The following is a 21474-nucleotide window of genomic DNA, read 5'->3' as shown; positions in this document are numbered from 1 at the left end:
GACCAGAAAGGGACATCAGCTCTGTCCTCTGACCGAGCACTCGGCACTCCTGGCCGCTGAGCCTTCTAGCCAGCCCCTCACAGTGAGTGCTGTGTAGGAACTGGCATTCCGTATGGTAGAAACGAGATGATGGATGATGATGACGACCTTCAGAGAGCCCCGGTATTTATTCCTGAAGTGCCCTTTCCTACAGAATGGTTCAAAAATAACTTCTTTGGAATTCCAAGTTCCACTGAGGTCAGAATGTTTGTGAATGTTGTTGACTCACAATTAATCACTAGTCAGTTCATCTGACCTTCCTCGGGTCTCTTTGGGGTCCTTACTAGTCTCCAGGAGGAAATACTGGAAAGCAGACAGTCGTGCTGTAGTCCCCATTCTTCTTCTTGAACACTGTAACCCTGTCTGTGTCCAGCTCCAGTGGTTTCTATTTAGACCTCCCCTTTATTCAGTGCTAGGGAGATTTCTGACTTGGAGTTTACTATATGAAGGGAGGAGCAGCCTCAGCTCTCTGTCTTTGCAAACGCTCTTTCTGTGGAGCCTTGACATGCCTCTTCCGGGTTAGATGCCTTTTGCCCCATTGTTTGCTCCCTGAACAAAACAGGAAGTGCTTTACAGTGCCCTAAAGTTTGGACTCTACTGTTTATATCATTTTTAACCAATTGGATCTGAGCTCCAAATTCTCATTGGAACAAGTGCGTAAGGCTCTATATAGTTTGTGCTAATGGTTTAAAAATAGTTCCAATTTCTGAGTTCCAGGACAGCCACGGATACACAGAGAAACCCTGTCTCAGGGCGGAGTGGGGAGTTTGAAAAAGTATGGCTCAGTGGGAGAATCTAGGCCTCTTTCGTGAGCACAAGGCTCTGGGTTCCAGCCCCAGCATTGAGAAGAAAAGTATTTTGGCTGAGGATGTAGCTCAGCTGGTAGAGTGCTTGCCTGCCTGCTATGATCAAAACTCTGGGTGTCTGGGATTAGGGATTTAGCTCAGTGGTAGAGCACTGGCCTAGCAAGCACAAGGCCCTGAGTTCGGTCCTCAGCTCCGGAAAATAAAAAAATTAAAAAAAAAAAAAGCTCTGGGTGTCTTCTTCAGTTATGTGGTGAGCTTGAGGCAAGCCTGGGGTGCATGAGACCCTCTTTAATCAAAGAAAAGTTGTAAGGTATAATTTACCCACTTTGTTCTGAGTTTTTACTGTATTCCTGAAATTCCCTATGTGTCACCCCTTGAATGAGTACCTTGTCTATACGGGTGTCAGTAAATGACTTTGAGGCTAAGTAAACAAGTTGGTGTAGATGGCATCAGTTTTATCCTTAGTAAAGTAACAGTCATTAATATATATATTAATAGTAAAAGGGTAATGAATAGTAGCAGTAAAAAATGGTAATAAAATAGTATTAATAGTAAAGTAGAAGTCATTTGCATATATACATAATGTGTGTGTATATATATATGTGTATATATATACATATATATATACACACACATATATATATACACACACACTTTTTAGTGTAAAACGAGCCTTTCCCTTCTGAGGACTTTCCACTATCTGATTCTGTAGCATCTAGATAATTGTGAGGATGTCCACACTGAATTCCCTCTCGTGGCTCTTCGTTGATGGTAGGGAACCCTGGGAGTGCACAGTGTGGGAATATGGTAACGTGCCTTGCAGAGGAACTGGACAGCATGAGCAGGCTTATAAAACACACATGAGGCCCACCGTGGCCCATGTCTGACCTTACAATGGGAGCCTTTTAACATGGCCCTGGAACGCTCGGGCAACTGTCTTTTCTCAGTTAGAGAGTTTGTTTATATCGGTGCTATTTTTCCCCTCTCCCCTGTCCCCCCAACCCCCTTCTACCCCAGCCACTAATAAGAGCTCAAAGGAAACGTTCCGGAATGATCCTTAAAGTGTAGAAAGTCAAATGGTCCTCAGATGACCGACGAGCACTTGGGGAAAGTTGGGAGAAAAGCGTGTTTATCTATGAGCCTGCCCAGCTTCCAAAGCTCTATTCTTCGTGAGTTTTAAACAGTAGACATCGGGGCACTCACACTTGGTGTTTATAACTGTAAGACTTCATGTTGTACCATGGTAGGCAGTGCACAAATCCCCACATTTGCCAAGCGCCTTCTTTCATACCTCGGGCCGTTGTCTTACTCCGCTGTTGTAAAGATAATATGCATTACGCGCAAAATCAGACCTCATTTCCATAATCAGAAGACAAAACATTCTTAAAACATGAGCCCCAGCACTGGTGGGGCTTATCTTTCTTATCTTTGCAAAAGTGATTGTGTCTTTAAAACCCCTGTATAGTCGGGTACAAATTGCTTATGGGATGGGTATTCCGAAACAGCCCTTCCCAGAGTGACCTGGGCTTTGAGCTTTCACGGGCCGTCTGACTGAGCGCGTGTGTCCTTGGGAAAACTAGTGGCTTTGCAGCCTGCCATTACTTGGGCAAGAATTTAGGTTTTGGTTGTTTGTTTGTTTGTTTTTGGGTTTTTCAAGACAGGGTTTCTCTGTAACAGCCCTATCTGTTCTGGAACTCGCTTTGTAGACTAGGCTGGCCTCGAACTCAGAGATCCACCTGCCTCTGCTTCCCTAGAGTGCTGGGATTAAAGGTATTTGTCACCACGCCCAGCTTGTTGTTTTGTTTTGTTTGAGGATTTTAATTTTTCAAAAAAAATTTATGTGCATTGGTATTTTGCCATGGGTGTTGGGTCCCCTAGAACTGGAGTTACATACAGTTGTTAGCCACCATGTGGGTGCGTGGAATTGAACCTGGGTCCCTTGGAAGATCAGTCAGTGCTCTTAACCACTGAGCCATCTCTCCAGCACTGAGGTTTTAACTTTTTATGACACTGGGCATGGTGGCACACGTCTTTATTCTTAGCACTTGGGAGGCAGAGGCAGGTAGATCTCTGTGAGTTCAAGGCCAGCCAGGGATAAAAAGAGACACACACACACACACACACACACACACACACACACACACACACGCACACCAGCCAGGGATAAAATGAGTCTGTCTCTCTCCCCCTCTCTCTCTCTCTCTCTCTCTCTCTCTCTCTCTCACTCTCACTCTCACATGCACGCGCGTGTGAGAGAGACAGACAGACAGAAGGAGTAGCACACATGAAGGTCAGAGGACCACTCTAGGAGTCCACACTCTTTCTACCATGTGTATTATAGGCATGAAGCGCGGATCGGCAGAGGTGGACAGGTAGCCTGTACCTGCCGAGCATCTCGTTGACTGTTCAGCCAGTTTTTAAGTTGCAGTGTACAGTGAATTCACACATAGTCCTCTTGGCCTCTAGTCAGCTGCACTATGACCAGAGACATACATTTTCTTGACTGTCGTGGTTCAATAATCCAGACCGGCTAACAAGGGCAGTGATCTAAGCGTGTGTTCATAGGTGAACATACAATGTAGAGACCAGTACATCCCCACACTGGCAGACCTTTGTTTCTGCTCTTGATTTTTTTTTTTAATAACGTATGTATTCTTTCACAATTTTCCGTTCACATATGTTCTTGTGTGTGCGCGCACACTTGGGTTTTACACCATCACCTTCTTCTGATCTCCTTTCCTTCCCACCTTCTTTTTCTCTTGTTGTGTCCCTTGCATTTAGTAAAGGTCACCTGCATTAGCATGGAGGTTGATGAGTTACTTATGGTGTCTATTAGTCTGTATTTTTTTAAAATTTCTGTCTGTCTGTCTGTCTCTGTCTGCCTATGTCATTTGAGTGTGACCAAGGTGCAGGCTGTTTGTAAAGCCACTGGACATTGGTACTGGGAACCAAACTCAGGTCCCCTGGGAGGGCAGAGGTGTTCTCATCCCCAAGCCATCTCTACAGTCCCCTATTTTATATTTCTTTACCCGATTTCTAATCTCAGAAATTTTTACTAAGTCCCACATAGGCCTTGGTTAAGTACAGCAAAGTACTTGGTAGACACGCTTCACTGATTCCTTTCTCCTACCCTCCAAAACAACAACAACAAAAAAACTTGAGTGTTTCAGGTTCTCTGGTGTCCAGTGTCTTTGGCCAACATTAAGCACGTGTAGGTCACACAAGTTTGCTCTATATATCACCCCATCATGGTGGTGGTGATGGTGGTGATGATGATATTGGCTTGTACATTCTGTGCTTGGCTGTACATTCTAGGCTTTGGTTTTCTGTTTTGAAACAGTGTTGCTAATCAACTCCCCGTGTAATTTTGAATGGCCTTGAACTTCAGATCCTTCTGCATCCACTTCGGATGCTAAGAGTACAGTCATCTACCACCACACTCAGCTAGTGGGGTGCTAGTGCTCAAACTTGGGGTGTCCTGTCTGCTCTGTAAGCACTCTGCCATCTGAGCTGCATCCACTGGTCCCGTGGAAGCTCTCCTCTGCTTCCCATTTGTTTGAATGGAAATATTAGGAGTAAACCTGACTTTGTGACGGGGAAAGGACAATGCTTAGATGTGTTTATTGCCCCAACAGTGAGGAAGGCAGAGAAGATAATGAGTGTAGGCTCAGGCCTGCCACAGCCACTTTGGTATTTGTGTGTTGTGATACCCAGGACACATCTGTCCCTTCCAGAGCAGTGGCCCCTGTTTACCTCCGGAGCTCTTGGGAGTGAAAATGTTATTGTCAGAATCCCTGGGTAAAAGTACCATGTGCACTCTGGCCTGTGTTCCTTTTCCTATAATATCTATTTCAAAGCCACGCTGTAAAATTCTGCTTTAATGAGTAGCTGGCTGGGTGTGTTTGGCTTGTAGATAGCCCCTTCCTGTCATTGTCAGGGTACAGATCTTTCAATCATCCTTTTCAGGAGACACTGAGAACATAGAGGCAAAAGTTCAAACCCTCGTGACCTCTTGACTTTTTGGAAAATAAACTGGTTGTGTTGACATGTTAAAGATGGAGTTCATAGTTTCTTTAAAGGCCCTGTCATGGCTTTATAGTCACCCTATACAAAGCAGATTCTCCTCAGGCATGGTTATGTGCACAGGGGTTCCTGGCTAAAAGGAAGTATATGTGTCCTAGTGAAAATCAGTTTAGCTTGTGTGGATAGCCAGGTTGGTGTCTGCCTTAGTCCTGAGCCAGAGGATCCATGTCTGTAAGTTTGCCCAGGCCCCCAGGAGCAGTCAGACTGTCGGCCAGCAGAGGTGAGGCCTTCGAGGTAGAACAGAGTTCAGCCATTCATGGAAGAAGAAAAACCATGTGGACTAAAAGAATTCTCTCAAACTGCACAACATAGATTGGACCACAGCTCAGGTGTCTCACTGCTGACTCCTAACTGGGAATTTTAGCCCAGTATGAATGTCCTCCTTTGCCTCCATAAGTGACCCAAACACCTATCCAAAAAAGGCTGGGGAGGCGGGGGAATGACAGGAAGGAAGGAGGCTTTGAATTTGGAGGACTAGCATGTGCTGGTAAGCACTGGACCTCAGGGGTCTGCATAATATCATCCAGTGTCTAGCCACCCCTAGGGAACACTCAGCAAGCCCGGCAACTGTTCTCAGCTGAGAAGTCCAGAATGCAGAGCCCAGCAGGGAAAGGTAGTGTTTGGTTCCAGGCAACTGTACTTCCCCAAACCTCTCCCCATAAACGGAGTAAAAGCTTGCTTGCAAGGAAGTTCCACAAAGCGGTGACCTCTACCTAAGGTGTTACTTCATAATTGCCTCCGTAATTAGCCACTGCCGGTGATATCCCTGGACCACTGGCTTTCTTAACTACTTCTGGCTAGAAAGTGGAAGGGAATTAATCAAGCAAGACCACCTGGGGCAGTAATGAGGGGTTCCCCACTGCTGTTCAGACACATGCATGCATCCCTAACCTGAGGCATCTGGCTTAGTTGGGGAGGGGGGGTAATGTGGAGGTGGGTTTGAATGCCATTTCATCACATAAATGAGAGAAAGCTGAGGGTGCTTTGCATTTAACAAAGTGGCCTGGTCACTAGGAAATATCGTCCAATTCCCAGACTCGGTTAAGGATGAGATTAGACCCCTGGCACGGTATTGCAGTACCCAGATATTAGTTTGTCAGAGGTAAGAAGTACACATTCTGGAAATAATGGCTAAGCCTCTGGATCCATTCTAGGTTAGCATGGGCTAATACTCCTTCCCATCCGTCACTTTTCAAAGCAATAGAAAGTTTGAGATTTTTAAAGGATCCTCTTAGGTTTTCATCCACTGACTAAATGGTGGGAGGTGGCCCTGAGTTTCATAGCCCCATGACAGCCGAACCCAGCAGCCACACGGCCACATGTCCATAGACAGCCTTGGAAGGGGTCTGTTCATTGAAGTGTAACCACATCTCACTAATGGAGAGGTAGAAATACTGTCACATGGGTCTAACTCAAGCACGGACAGTGAGCCTTAAATTAGATTATTTTGAGCTGAAGCCAGGGCAAGCACGTCTTGAAGGTAGTTGGATTAGGAGGAACAGGGTGTGATTGGTCTGCGCTTGTCTCTCAGCGGGCGCTGGCCCAGCAGCCCTGTATGAACAGTCCCGATGTTTCTGCCAGCAATATCCTTATTTAGGAAAGGTATGAGGTGCAGTCACATCTAATGGATGCTTCCCATTGTTCATTCTCTTCTGGAACCCACATACACCCAGGTTTCAGCACAGTGGAGGAGAATGAACAACCACCTTGATTATTATCTGAACAATGTGGGCTTTATAAAACAAACCTGTCCCGGTCAGGAGAAACAGAAAGTTGAATTCTAGTGGCTTCTAAGCACCTGGGGATATGAGTGGGTTACTCAGTGCAGATGGCTCTTCCTTTCTTCACGTGGCAGAGGATCGTGACCTAACCCTCCAGCTCCTACTGGGGATTGAGCCCAAGGCCCTGTGAATGCTGGTCAGGCACTTCCGAGTTCTACCCCAGGCCCTCGAGGGGTGTATGCTGTTCCAGGTAGACCTGGTTCACCCCTCCCTCCCTCCCCTCACTGAGTGCCGGGTGGTCAGCAGCCCTCAAATACCCTCACAGTTCCAGTTATCCGTACTTGGCTGGGAAGCAAGGCCGATGAACAGCCCTGTCCACAACTGAACACACTAGGTTAGGAAGTCTCCAAAATTCACAGCTCTAAAAGTGTGAATTTCCTGCCTCGTACAGATAACCCTCTACTGAGCACCAGAGAACCCAGCCCTGCTTTCTTAAGGGATCTGCACCATTTCTTAAATTATTGCAGATTTTCGCTGGGACACAATGGTGTTTATTAATTAGACAATTTCTAATTCCTCCTTAGAAATAACAGCGATGCAAGAGAGATTTTTGTGGTGGTGAATTTCTTTACCCTTTATTTCCTGCATTTGCTGAGTCACCCTTTGATTTACGTGGCAGCAGGCTGGTGCTCTCCCTTTAGCTACAGGCTGTTGTCTCTGAATGAATCCTACCCACTCCAGAGTAATTGATGAAGGGGGCGGGGAGGGGGGGTGTCTTTGCCCTGCCTTTCAGTGTTTAAGGCTCAGCCGAATGAAAAGGTTGTTTTCACAGACCTCTAGGGAGAGCTTTGCATAAGGGCTGTCTAGAGTCTGCTTCTAATCCATTTTATGATGCTGGCAGACGTGAAAGCTGATAACACTCAAGAAAACTATAAATCTGTTTCATGTTTCAGCCCCTGCAGGACCTCGGAGCGTCTTTAAAGTGTATATTTACCTGCTGGACTGGGGTGGAAACAGCATGCTCATCAACAACATTAAAAGACAGCTTTTATTTCCAAATTAGCTTTTAATTTCTAAAAGTAAAAGCCATTTAATGTCCTTCTATTCTGTTGAAAGCTTGTCCCCAGGATAGTTCTTTCTCCCTGTGACCAAACAGTAGACTTCCTCTTCTATAAGGTCTCGTGAAATCCAGCAGCATGGAGGAATGCCAATCACAACTCTAACAGTGTATCACTTCACACCCTGTAGGCTGTGAGCATAAGATAGGCAACAGGTAGCGTCTGGCCAAGGAAGGGTGTGGGGAAATCAGGATGCTTGGGCATTGGTGGTGGAATTGGAATGGTCTGATAGCTTTGGAAAGCTAATGTAGAATTACCTCGTGATAAAGTTCCGCGCAGAGAGGTCAAAATACATGTTCATACAGAAGCCTATTCCCAAGTATCTGTAGTGGGCGTATTCATAATACAGTTAAAAAAAAAAAAAGTTGGAACAGGGTAGAGAGATAGCTCAGTGGGTTGAGGTCTCTGTGGCCATGCCTGACAAACCTGAGTTTGAGTCTCAGAAGCCACTGGTGGTAGGACAGAGCTGTTCCCCACAAGTTGTCCTCTGACCTCCATACAGGCACCGAGATGCATGTATGTATGCACATATAAATAAACAGTCCAGTGCCGTTAACTGCCCCCCCAAAGCTGTTAAATAGCATGTGCCTATTCAGTATCCAGACAGTAGACTATTATTATTCAACAATAAGAAATCAGTGAGATAACTGTTGTACTACCTGAAATAACACATAAATAAATAAACAAACCTGGAAAACATTATTCTTGATAATGGGTCCTGTTAGAAAAGACTACAGGCTACATTTTATTTATTTGAATTATCCAAGCCAGACAATAAAATGCATACAGATTGAAAACATCATTATTGGTCCTTGTAGCGGGGAAAGTTGGAAGAGAAAAAGGAGACAGAGAATAATTACTAATGGGTACAGAATTTACTTTTGAAGTGCAGGAAAAGTCTCAGATGCTTTTTTTGCGGTAGAAGAAATCTGTTTTGAAACAGGGTTTCACTGCACAGATTGGGCTGTCCTTGACCTTGAACTCGCCTGGCCTCTCAAGTGCCACCTCATCCAGCCAACAGCAATATTTTGAACATAATATTGTATAATTAAACCCCCTCCAGTCTCTGAATAGTCTGCCCATGGCTTTCCCACATACCGTTAGGATTGGAAAACTTGAAGTGTTTCAGAATGGGTAACAGAAGTCATTCTCTCAACTGTTAGTATCTGGCTCTGCTCAGCCGTAGGGAGAGAAGTGAGTTTCTTATAGAAGCAGGTTGCTGGGAAACCAGTCACTGTTTAGTAAAGACCTGCCAACTGATGATCTCACGGAATTTGAATCTAAAGACCTAGGCAAACCTCCACAGGATCAGGGCAGCTCACCACTGTTTACCCAGCGCTGGGTTAGCGCTTCCTCCCCCGGGGAATGTTTTCTGTTGCTACTGCTTACAGTAACCAACGCTGTTGACTCAACTCAATTGTTCAGTGCTTGTATTTACTGATAATTGGACAGGAAATCACTTTCCTGGCCCTCCCTCCCTGTCTCACTATACTGTTTGATTTCTTAAGCCTTCCAGGAGAGTACTGCCTTTGTAAAGAGAAATAAGACATAAGTTAGTGATAAGACAGGCTCACAGACATTAGCAGGTAGCCCAGGTCGTAAAGATGCTGTTTGTGGGCTGTGGAGCAGCCTTAAGTGTTTCCTGGGGTCTATGCTTAGAAAAACCAGAAGATACTTGCAAAACTCCAGAATATGAGAGATTACAGCCAGAAACTGCAAAGTTGTGCAGCAGACAGGACAATAGACAATCCAGGTTCAGTTATTAGTCTAGAAAGGTCATTAGCTCAGTAGCAAGCCTGCCTTTGACTGGAGGACCTTCTTGGGTTCCTTCTGGGATCTGTGATGGCAGTTCCATTGATATTATCCTAACCTCATAGCAGTCAGATGATTTTTAAAAAGGCTTGCTTTAATTTTAAGTGTGTGCGTGTGTGCATGTGTGTCTCTCTGTATGTGCATGTGAGTAGTACCCACGGAGGCCAGAGGCATTGCATCTCTTGGAGCTGGAATTACAGAGGTGGAGGTGACAAACCCAGGTTCTCTGCAGGAGGGGTACTACCACTCCAGCTGAGCCATCTCTCCAGCCTTGAGTCAGATGGTTCTTGAGGCTAAGGAAGGAAGAGCCAAGCAGATGACTGTAAAAGGAAACGCGTTTCCCCGCATTCTGCTTCTCGCTGTTTGAAAGTAAGATGGGTCAGGTAAACACTGTTGCTTAAGCAAAAGCTGTTTCTTCCCCCCTTCAGCATACACACCTGGCTGGGCTGCTTCTGGAACCCCCAACATTCCTTAAAGCTGAAAAGGATTTCCGCTTGGAGTTGAGAAAAGCTAGACTCGGCCAGGAAAGTCTCAGCAAGCTGTGCCTGGGACATGTCCTCTCCTGTAATTGTCATTTGATGTGTGTGTGTCACAGAGAAACATGGGTCACTAGACATGAGGGAGCGAGTGGGTATGCAGACCAGAAGTGGCCATCACCCTTAAGCAGAAGTGGCTTCGAGTGGACAATGAGAGTGGGAATGATGTGTTGCTCACCAACAGAGGTAGTTCCCTATGGCCGCTCATCTGAGCACGCATTTGAATTGGTGGGTTGGGGTGTGGTGGCACCCCATAATCTATCTAGGCACTTGGGAAGGGGAGGCAAAGAGGACTGGAACGTGGAGACAGCCTGGGGAGCTTAAGACCCTGCCTATCAGTAAACTAATTAGAGTTTGGGGCTGGGGTTAGAGTTTACTAAGGAATAATGGCTTCCTTTTGTGAGTTCTTAAGTCTGGTGGTAAAAGCATTTTAAAACAGACCCAGAAGGAAGCCTGAGGACCATTTTATTAGCTCGACAGGGCAAGCAGGTTGTAATTCCCGGCAGCTGCCAGGAAGAGGAAGGTGGAGAAGAGGAAGAAAGCCCTGAGTTAGAACACAAGAAAGCAGAGGTCTGCCAGCAGCTGTGTGGAGGGGGCAGGGGTCTTCAGAAGAGAGGACATGCAGTGGTTGGGCAGCTTGCTCAGGATTTTGGCTGGTGTCCAAAGGAGATAAAAGGTGGAAAGGGAAAAATTAGTTTTCTTTTTGAGTTAGAATGCAGAACTACAGACTTAGTTAGCAATGAGACTCTGTAAGGGACTGCAGTGAGGGAAGGTCTTCTGGGGTGCATGAGCACATATCTCATTAAAAAGATAACAGTACTTAAGCTATCTTCAGATGCATCAGTTTCCCACAAGACGGTTTCCTGTCACTCAGTTAACAGGCCTCCTTGAGCTAACTCCTAAGGGAAAAACACTTGCGTGCTTTTGTAACTTTACAGTCTTTGGGGCAGTGTAGAATGCCGTGTCTCCACCCAGAGTCGAAGGTTGAACTCGGAGCTCCTTCTGCTGCAGCTGCCTGGTACTGTTCAGGAACAGTGACAAGAAAGGACCTCGGTATGGCAGGCGGCACATGAGCAGTGTCCTTAAAGTATGTATATGCCTGCTTGCTGTCTGAAACAGAACCTCACTTTGGCCCAGGGTGGCCTTGGCCTCCAGGTCCTGGGATCCAGGGCGTGCATCACTGCGTGCTGTGTGCTTTCCTTCATGATACATCACTGACTGAAACAGCTCTGGGAGGAGGGGGTTGCAGGCCATCGCTGAGGGAACCCAGGGCAGGACACAAACAGAAACTATGGGGGAACTCTGCTGGCCCGCCCAGTGCCTAGCTCAGATAAGGGGCTCTGCGCTTTTGTTTTATTGTTTTAATTTTTCTTCCTTTTGTTTTTAAAGATAGGGATTCACTATGTAGTCCTGCTCATCTGGAGCTTATCATGTAAACTTTTTTTTACATGATTGGGCCTCAAAATTAGAGATAGCCTCCTCCTTCTGCCTCCCAAGCACTGATCAAAAGGCATGCACTACCATACATAACCAAATTTGTTTATTTTATGTGTATAAGTATTTTGCACATATGTGTGTGCAGTACCCACAGAGGCCAGCAGAGGGTGTCAAGATGTTAAGATACTCTGGGACTGGAGTTAGGATTGAAAGCCACCACGTAGGTGCTAGAACTGAACCCTGATCCTCAGCTAGCTTCCTCCACACACACACCCCCTTGGTTTGGTTTTAGTTTTTTTGTTGTTTTGTTTTTTTTTTCCAAGACAGGGTTTCTCTGGAACTTACTCTGTGTCATTCAGGTTGACTTCCAACTCCGAGATTACCTGCCTCTGCCTCCCCAATGCTGGGATTAAAGGCATGTGCCACTGCGCTGAGCCTCAGTTAGCTTTCTTATATGTAGTTGTCGTTCACAGTGGGTCGGGCTTCCTACATCAGTCATCAATAATCTCTCATAGACATGGCCACAGGCCAGTCTGATCTGGGAATTCCTCACTCCAGTGTCCCTCTTAACATCTGACTCTAGGTTATGTCAAGTTGACAATAAAAACTAGCACACCACACATTGGATAGTTTTAATCTTTTTAAAAGTAGTATTCTGGATTTTCCCCCCTTTTTGATGGCGCATGTTCTCAGTCTGCAAACAGTTGAATCCATGGATGGGAAAGCCTCCGAGATGAGGTTTGGCTAGAATAAGGCTGGCAGTCATACAGTAATGAATTATAATCACACAACATGAACCTGTACGTCAGGACTGATGTGACAGGCTCATAAAGGGTCCAACTGAAAGACTTTCCTGGGAATAGAAAATTACCATGTAGAAAGGGAATGAACCGTGCTTGCTGGTATACACCTTTAATTCCAGCATTCAGGAAGCAAAAGGATGTTTGGACCAGCCTGGTCTATGAGTTCCAGGACAGCCAGAGAGAGCTACATAGAGAGACAAAAAACAACACACAAAAAGGGAATGATCAGGGGGGGGGGGGCGCACACCTTTAATCCCAGCACTCGGGGGCAGAGGTAGGCGGATCTCTGTGAGTTCGAGGCCAGCCTGGGCTACAGAATGAGTTCTAGGAAAGGCGCAAAGCTACACAGAGAAACCCTGTCTTAAAAACAAAAACAAACAACAAAGGAATGATTAGATTACCAAACCACCATTTGTCAGCCAGTAAGAATCAAAAGTAAGTCTTAAACTAATGGTAGGTGTGATGAGAAGTGAGATGTTCCTAAATCCTGAAGGGATCGTTCTATTAAGGAACTTGGCAGTTAAGAAGAGCTAGCCAGGCATGGTGGCTCCTGAGGATGGCCTGTAATCCCAGTGTTGTGGAGGCTAAGGTAGGGCCTCTCACTGTCTTTAAACAAACTCAGAAACAAAACAGTAGAAACCTTACATTCAGGAAATGTGGCAAGTGATCACAGCTCCTGTCACTAATGGAGGGTCCAAAATGACATTGTGTGCCTATTGAGATAATGCAGAATGTAAAACAGAAAACACACACACACACACACACACACACACACACACAGAGGGAGAGAGTGAGGGAGAGAAAGAGAGGGAGAAATGAGAAACAGTCTACAAAACAAAGGGCCAGTACTCTTAAAATGTCAAGGAGACTGAGCAGGTGACAGGTATGTGCTCTGGATGATTCTTGATTAGATCTTGGGTCAGAAAACACAGAATTTAGGAAGTCAAGCTGCAGTAATGTTATACATTACTCATAAAACTTAAATAATGGTACAAGCTGTATATAGAGGCAGAAAAGTAATGGAAAGATGAAGTGTATGTGGTAATACACTGGCGTTTCAGGGACCTGTGTGCGGTAGCAGGAATTCTTTGTGCTACATACCTGTTGTCTAAATTGGGAGTTAGTTTTCAGTAATTTTGAAAAGATAGGTAGGAAGGCAGGCGGGCAGGCCATGACACGTGTGAGCAGAGACCAACTTTGCAGAGTCTTGTTTTGTTCCCGAGATGGAACTTAGGTCATTACTCTTACATGGCAAACACCTTTATCCACTTTACCCATCTCACTGGCCCGGCATCGTTAATTAAGGTAGACAGAAAATGCCAGCTGAGTGTGGTAGGCTAAGATGCCTCTGTGGCCCTGCTCTGGGCTGTGTAGCCCTGGCTGTCCTGGAACTCCCTCTGTAGCCCAGGCTGGCCTCGAACTCACAGAGATCCGCCTACCTCTGTCTCCTGAGTGCTGGGATTAAAGGTGTGCGCCACCACTGCCCTGTAAGGAGCCCTTTATGCCAGCTTCTGATGGGATCTTTTTAAAAAGGGTTTGTTTTATTTATTTTGATTGATATGCTTGCCACAGCATGTATGTCAGAGGACAGCTCGTGGAAGTGGAGGAGAAAACTCTCTCTCCACCATGTGTGTTTGGGATCCAACTCCGGATATCAGAATTGGCAGCCAGCCATCTTACTGATCATGTGGTTCATGGGCATCCACCAACCTCGACTCTTTTTTTTCTGAAAATAACTGTTGAGTTTTATAAATTTATCAATTATGACTATAAAATAATGTATGTAAGAATTCAAATAACCCAGTCTGTGTCCGTGTCTCTTTTCTTACAACAAAAGCTTAATATAACCCATGGACATCTTTTAAGTGTGTGTATATCACTACTGCCTCGTTTTTTACTGTCTTTCTTTCTTTCTTTCTTTCTTTTTCTTTCCTTCCTTCCTTCCTTCCTTCCTTCCTTCTCTCTCTCTCTCTCTCTCTCTCTCTCTCTCTCTCTCTCTCTCTCTCTTTCTGATTCTGCTACCCCTAAAACTCACTGCTGAGGATTGATAGACCCCCTTAACTAGGGATCAACTACTCACTGTGTAGCTTGGGCTGGCTGGTAGAAAGAAGCACTCCCAGACAGTGCTCTCCATGAGAGGCGAGGTGACTGCTCTGGCCACCTTCATTTTTGTGTCTCAAGGTTTCAGTCCCAAGAGAGATTATTCAGTCACCTAGGGGAGTGTCTGTCCCTTAAGTAATCAGCTATGGTTGGAGAAGCAAGGGCACAGTGCCCAGACAATGGTCCCCCAGTACCTAGTCTAGAGGAGGACCAGTTGGGCTACCTTCCCAACCAGCTGCCCTGATTACTTCCTACCTGGTCTGTCGTGGATGCTCATGGAGCTCATCTTGCCTACCACAGCAAAAAGACCACTGAGTCACGTGATCACTGCACGGGCAACAACATGTCAGTTTCTGGTCCTAGACCAGAAATGCTGCAAATGACCCAGCATCGCAAACAAAGCAAGTCCCCCACTCCATCTTGAGTGTACCACAGTGTGAGGACCTCAGCCGCACATGGACCGCAGAGGCCCCGGTGCCTGAACAGCCCCTGCATGATCTCACCTTTGCCCACTCCCTCCGCGATCTATAACCCTCTCCGTCCCTGGTCCCTGCCACCTCCTGACTTCAGCCCTTGCATCTGTCACCATCATTTCCCCCTCTCCCAGGCACTTAGCCTTTCCCGAAACTGCCCTTGTGTTCTCTGATATCCGTAGACTACCAAGGATCCACTGTTGTCTGTAGCCTTGTGTCTTCTCACACAGGCAGCCCTGTTGGGCCTCCAGGTCATACCCAATCTGAACTGATGGAGACTGTTGGCCTACCCCTGTGGCAGCTGGATTGGGTGGCTTTTGAATAACAGTTTCTTTATCCCCACATTAATACTGATATCTAGAGTGTATCTTTTTCTGGTCCATGTAACCTCACTGCCATTTGCATTTTGAAGAGAAAGGTTCTTTTCAGCATACAGCGTTGTGATAAATTGTTAGCTGGGGGGCCAGAGGCAGCGGGGAGTCCCTACTTCACTTGGCTCTGCGCTGACCCTGACAGCTTTTCATACCACATTGCTGTAGCCAGAGAGGGAGGGTTCTTACTAGGTTTTAATTAAAAGCACAAGGTATTCTTCCCCCCCCCCCCCCCGTGGCATATTCCATCTTCTTTTTCCCCTCCCCAGCACATCATCCTGTACCATTTAAAATGTTTGGGACTTGGCTAATCCCTATGGATAGAAACCTAGTGGAGCAGGATATTGATTACCAAATATGGTATTGCTGCTAAAGATGCTGGCAGAATGTGGCTTGTATTCTGAGTCTCTGGCCTCCCAATAAGCTGCCAAACAAATTAGGTCATTTTAACTTCTGAGCTTTTTTGCTTTGTTTTGTTTTTGTTAATAAGATGCTGGAACTTTGATTTGGAACATGATGTTGATGTTATTTTAGCTCAAACAAGAGAGGGGTATGAGAAGGGGGCAGGGAGGAGGGAGACTCGGCCCAGCATGTTTCAGGTTGGTTGTGCAAGAGGCGAGCACATTGATGGTCTTGGTGGATTGCAGACCACGAGTAAGTGAGCTAAAGCATAGAATTCAGATGTTCATCCCCGTGATCTAAGGTTAAATGCTCCAGCGGACTGTTGACAGGACCCAGGAGGCTCTGTTATCAGGCCCTCAGGTTGTTGCAGGCTCAGGATTAAAAAAGATGCTTCCAAAGAAGGTTGGTGGAGTTTAGTGTTGGAGAGGACTCCCTGAAGTGTGCTGCTGCTGCTGCTGCTGCTGCATGTCTGCCATGCTTTGGTGTGAATGTGCAAGGCCTCCAGGGGAACACAGTTGCCTCTCAGCAAAGACACTTCTTGAGTTCATATCTGGGAATATGGAATTTGTTGTAAGGGTAACTGTACTGGTTTTTTTTTTGTTGTTTGTTTGTTTTGCTTTTGAGACAGGGTTTCTCTGTTTAGCTTTGGAGCCTGCCCTGGGACTGGATGTATAGACCAGGCTGCCCTTGAACTCACAGAGATCTGCCTGCCTCTGCCTCCCTAGTGCAGGGACCAAAGGCGTGGGCTCCCACTTCTGCCCGGCCTGTTTTGGTTTTTGGTTTTTGTTTGTTTTGTTTTCGCTAAAGATAGATCTCACTCTGTAGCCCAGGCTATCCTTGAACTCATGCTAATAATCCCCTAGCCTCAGCTCCCTCCCAAGTGCTGAGATTACTGATGTGAACCAGTGATAATAGGTCTGATAGGATGCAGTGTGTCTCAGTTGTAAGTTGGTGAGACAGGCAAACACTGCTTCAGAAATGTCTCCTTATGTATGTTCTGGTAATACAATACAGAGGTTTTCCTAAGAAAGGACCCTGGAGTTAACTTTGGTTTGTGTTTGTGTTTTGTTTAGTTACTTCACAAAACTGATACTTCCCTTTTTCACTTTTATTGGTTAGATGATAGAACTGCAATCCCCCCTACCTCTCGCCGTGTTCTAGCCTTCCCCAAAATAACAAAGTCAGGAGTAAGTTCTTCTCCCTCCAGCGTGTCTCTGGGTCGGGACTTTGGTTTCCTGAGGCTTTCCGCTCCTCATTCCTGTTCCTAGCAGCCACTGTCCCTTGTGTCTTTGGAACTGAACCTGTGAATGAAGTTCAGAGTCATTCATCCTTGTCTGCAGAGACTCTTACTAATTTCTTGTAGAAAGAGCCCTAACTTTCCTCACAGGGAAGGAAGGTGGGAAGTGGTTCAGGGGATGATGTACGTATAGTATTTGTAGATGAAGTTCTCCAAAGATAGGGTTTTAAAAGAAAAGAAGGAATGTGAGAGACCATCAGGCCCACGGAAATGAAAAGCTTGTGTTCCTGGCACACTCCATTTTTAGGACTGAGACAAACGTGGGGTCTGAATCCGGGGTGCCTTTTTGACACAGATGGTAGTGTCTCAGATTCCTGGCCTTGAATGGTTTTCATTAGACTCCTAGTTTTGCTTCTCATTCTTGCCTGAGAAGGTCCTGAAATCTACTTGACATAAATCTTGTAGTTTAGAGTGCCTGGAATCTGCTTTAGTGAAACATGATTTTTATTGTTGCTTTTTCAGGATAGGGTTTCTCTGTGTAGCCCTGGTGTCCTGGAACTCACTCTGTAGAGCAGGCTGGCCTCAAGCTCAGAGATTACCTGCCTCTGCCTCCTGAGTGCTGGGATTAAAGGCGAGCGCCACCAGGCTGGGGCTGAAACATGTTTTTTTCCTAAAAGGTCAACTGCAACGCAGTGATGGGGAGTCTTTTGTTTCCTCATACCTTGTAAACCAACCATAAAAGAAATCAGGATTTCACCACTTCAAGCCTAGCGAATTCATGCAGTAACTGGGATTAAACGATAATAGTTACATTTAAAATACTGCAGCTGTCTAATTCCTGGGTTCTGAGTATTCAGGGACTTGTATTACCTTTGTAAAACTGAATTGGAGACAGAGTTCTTTCCCTCTATTTATAGGTAATGACACTAAAAGCACTGAAGAATTTGATTGTTTATAGTGTCGTGCAGAGTGCAGCCCGCTCAGGATTTCAGGTGTCAGACTTCACTGCTGCCCAGCATGTCCTTCTCTGGGTCGAAGCGATATTTTCTGGTCCCAGTAGCAGCCACCAGTCAAAGCTTTTAAGCTGTGTTACGAATTTGCTGGTCTGCATTTGAAAGGTCGGCCTGGACAGTGTCCAGGAAGAACAGGGATGTTTGCACATCCATGAAACTAAAGAATCTGGTGGCGAGAGCTAAGCTTGCCTGGCTTTCTGGCCACGCTGTACTGTGTGGGTTTTCCATGTTCTGTGTAAATACGAGAGCCTTTGCTGACCTTGTTCCCCGATAGGCCAGGGTTTACATGTACGTTGATTTTGTTACCTGCTGGTTTACATCTTCCATTTGTTCTTTCTCCCAAAGGGCATCCGCTTCGATCCTGAAATCCCGCAAACACTACGACTAGAATTTGCTAAGGCGAACACGAAGATGGCTAAGAACAAACTCGTAGGGACTCCAAACCCCAGTACTCCTTTGCCCAACACTGTACCTCAGTTCATTGCCAGAGAGCCATGTAAGTTGATCTACTTTTCATTTTGGAAACCACAACAACAGCAGAGAATGGTTGGGAGCTGCTTGTGAGATAACACTGTGAGATGGCAAGCCAGCCGGTTCTCGTTTTCCATTCTGGTGACGAAACAGCCTGTTCCTCTACCTAAGTTCTGAGGACGACACTGTGTTGGTGATTGGCCATTGTGAAAAATGGTTCAGCTTGAACAGAACTGCGCCTTCCAGATGGACTTTCACTTTCTGGGTTTCCTTGACATGCCGTCGGCCACTGTGCGTGGGTCCATACTGCCCTCCCTGCCCCCATCCTTGGGAAGAGCAGCTGGTTCTCGGCGTTCTCTTTACTCTGCTGAAGGACATCAGTTCTTTGGCTTCAGAAAAATATCAAAAGAAGCAGACCCGCGGGAGCAAGCTGTCTTGTTATGATACCTTCAGGAGAGTAATGGACGCGGAAAATTTGTAGATCCAGAGCAGTCAGAGCTTAGCATTCTGAGATCCGTAAAGTTTCAGAGAAATTTAGGTTTCCTGTTTTGAATTATTTATGTAAGGACACTGGCTAATTGTTGAGCAAGCTTTTTAGCCCACGTAAACGAGCTTCTGCCCTTAACGGTACAGTCTATCACTTCTGCCTTTGAGCGAGTAACTTTAAAAGGCTGGCTTCATTTTCTTTCTGCACCTCCATCAGTGGCAGAAGTGAGGCATGAGACGGACTTTCAATCTTTCCTTTCATTGCCATTCGTGATTAACATGGCAGGGCACTCAAGTCCAGGTGACGCACAGTCATCTGGAATGTTCGGTCTCGTGGTTCTTGATCTTTCCAAAGCACACAGTTCTGATCCCCTTGCCTGCTTCCCTGGAGATGCCCTTCTCAGTGCAATGAAAAGGCACGTGGGCTCTGCTCGCCGGTGTCATGTGCACATCAAAATCAGTCAGATCCTCCTGGATGCTAACTGTTTGGAGCCCAGTGAGCCTAAAAAAGCTCGTGCTGGCATGGAAACAGTAGATAACGGTTTCATCCCCTCCCACTGCCAAACACAAAATTTTTTATGGAGCCACAAAAGAAAGTCATAACAGGGGGAAAATTATTTTACTTTTTTCATGTCCTAAGTAACTTGAATATTTAGGAAAGAAATGTAACTAGAACTTCATCTCCATAGAGTGGTTGCATTAGAGAAGGCTGTAAGGGCATCTCTCACGTAATTCATCTTGACCATTTAGACCAGTGTTTGGTAACACAGTTAGTTAGTTAGTTAGTTAGTTAGTTAGTTAGTTAGTTAGGTGGATGAGTAAGTTGAAATTTTGAATTTTGCTGTCTGAATTCTGGAAACATTGACATCCATCTTTGTGTCTGGAAGATTCTTCCATAGGGCATTTACAAAGAATACTTTTAGAGTGCTTTGGTTTGTGTGAAAAGAAATATGCCTGCCTTGGATCTCAGCGTCACTTGAAATGATTCATTCAAACAGGAAGTGTCACCATAGTGACACACCAAGTTTCAGCCTTTCATGTCTACTTAGAACTCAGACCTGTGGAGCCGGAGGCTGGGGACCAGACAGCCCGCCTGCTCACCAAGGCTGGTGGGAAGCGGCGGAGGGGAACGCATGTCAGCAGGGCTCAGCTGTCTGGCCACACTACACATTCCCTTGCCATTCGAATGGAGCAGAACTCAAAGTGATCAGATAGTCTCCACAGCACAATCATAACTGGGGCTGACCCTGGCAGCACAGACTGGAAGCTGGGTGTGGTACCTCACACCTGTAATTTCCAGCACAGAGCCGGGGCGGTGTAGGGGTCTGGTGAGATGAGGCAGAAGAATTGCCACAAGTTTGGGGCCAGCCTAAGCTATATAGTGGATTTCAGCCCCCCTCCCTCACCGGAAAAAGGGCATCCCTATCCCTCCAAATCAACCAAAAGGCTATTTTTTGAACAATCTGATAATAGTGTTTTCTTGGGAAAATTAAAGTTAGCATGCTTTCTCTTTATATAGCTCCGTTTTACGACAGAGGCCCTGACAAACAGCCCTCCGCTGTAACTCGGCTGACCTTGTCATCCGCTAACGTCCCTCTGGGGACAGTCATTTTCCATATCCTCCACTGTCACCGTTTTCTGAGAACCACATCACAGACTAGCAGTGCCTGCGTGGATGTGGACGGGTGGGTCCGGTTACACCGTACAGCGTTGATCCCTTTAACTCCCTGTCAGGTGGAGATGCAGTGGACTGAGAATCAGGAGGTTGGAACAACCCAGAGGGACGTGAATGCTGCTTTTTGTTAGCGCTCTCACTTGATGAGCCTGGAAAGTGGTCTTTGTCATCCCCAAAGGAAGCGTGTTCTCTGATTGGATTATACAGCAAACATTTACTTGTGCTCAGTTCTCTCTAAATCACTACCTGTTGAACCGAAATGGGGACCCAGTGCACTCCATCCTGGGAAAGAAGCTGTGGGCCCTGCCCAACAGAGCTGTCAATCCAAGAAGTTGGAGGCAGTCGCAGTGGTTAGGAAATCTTGGCCCCATTGTGAAGGACATGAGAGAGCTTAACGTTGGTGGCACCCGGCTCCTGTATGTGCTAATCCTGCATGCTTCATTCATGATGGGGGAAAGCGTGAGGAACCAGGTCTGTAGAGTGTGAGGGGGTGGTGGCGGCCTTGGCTGTACATCCCGAGGTATCTGACAGCTGTTGTCAAGTCTAGTGACCCTCACAAAGGCATTTGATCTTTCTGTGCTCCTGCCCTCTCAACTCTAAGAAGAAAGTTAGGTTTTCGTCACATGATGGTTCTGAGAGCTAATAAAGCCATATCACAAGATCACCCATGTCAGGATTAGGAAGGCATAAATGCGTGTTGGGTAGCAGGTGAATGCAAGATGTAATCTAGTTTTCTTTTTATAGAGCATTTGGGTTGGTGTTCTTTCCCGTGGGTTGATAGGTATCAGTATTGTGTGGCTGCTGCCAGCTGTCCTTCCTTGTAGGGTTAGGAGAAAGAGTAAATGATACAATCCCAGGAAAATAGTATGTCTTCTTAACTAGTTTTTGGGG

At 46.0% G+C, this 21474-nt stretch overlaps 1 protein-coding gene across 3 annotated transcripts in view; it reads left to right on the top strand.

The window, feature by feature from the left end:
* The window catches only part of Rbpms (RNA binding protein, mRNA processing factor), a 159664-nt gene that overhangs the window by 85769 nt on the left and 52421 nt on the right, over positions 1-21474 (top strand). For all 3 annotated transcript variants that reach the window (XM_036209247.1, XM_036209246.1, XM_036209245.1), the window contains exon 5: positions 18297-18447. In XM_036209247.1, the coding sequence (XP_036065140.1) occupies positions 18297-18447 (151 nt within the window). The remainder of the gene's footprint in view (positions 1-18296; positions 18448-21474) is intronic.

The sequence above is a fragment of the Onychomys torridus genome, chromosome 17 (genome assembly GCF_903995425.1).
Source record: "Onychomys torridus chromosome 17, mOncTor1.1, whole genome shotgun sequence".
NCBI lineage: Eukaryota > Metazoa > Chordata > Mammalia > Rodentia > Cricetidae > Onychomys > Onychomys torridus.
This window is presented reverse-complemented; position numbering and strand designations above follow the sequence as displayed.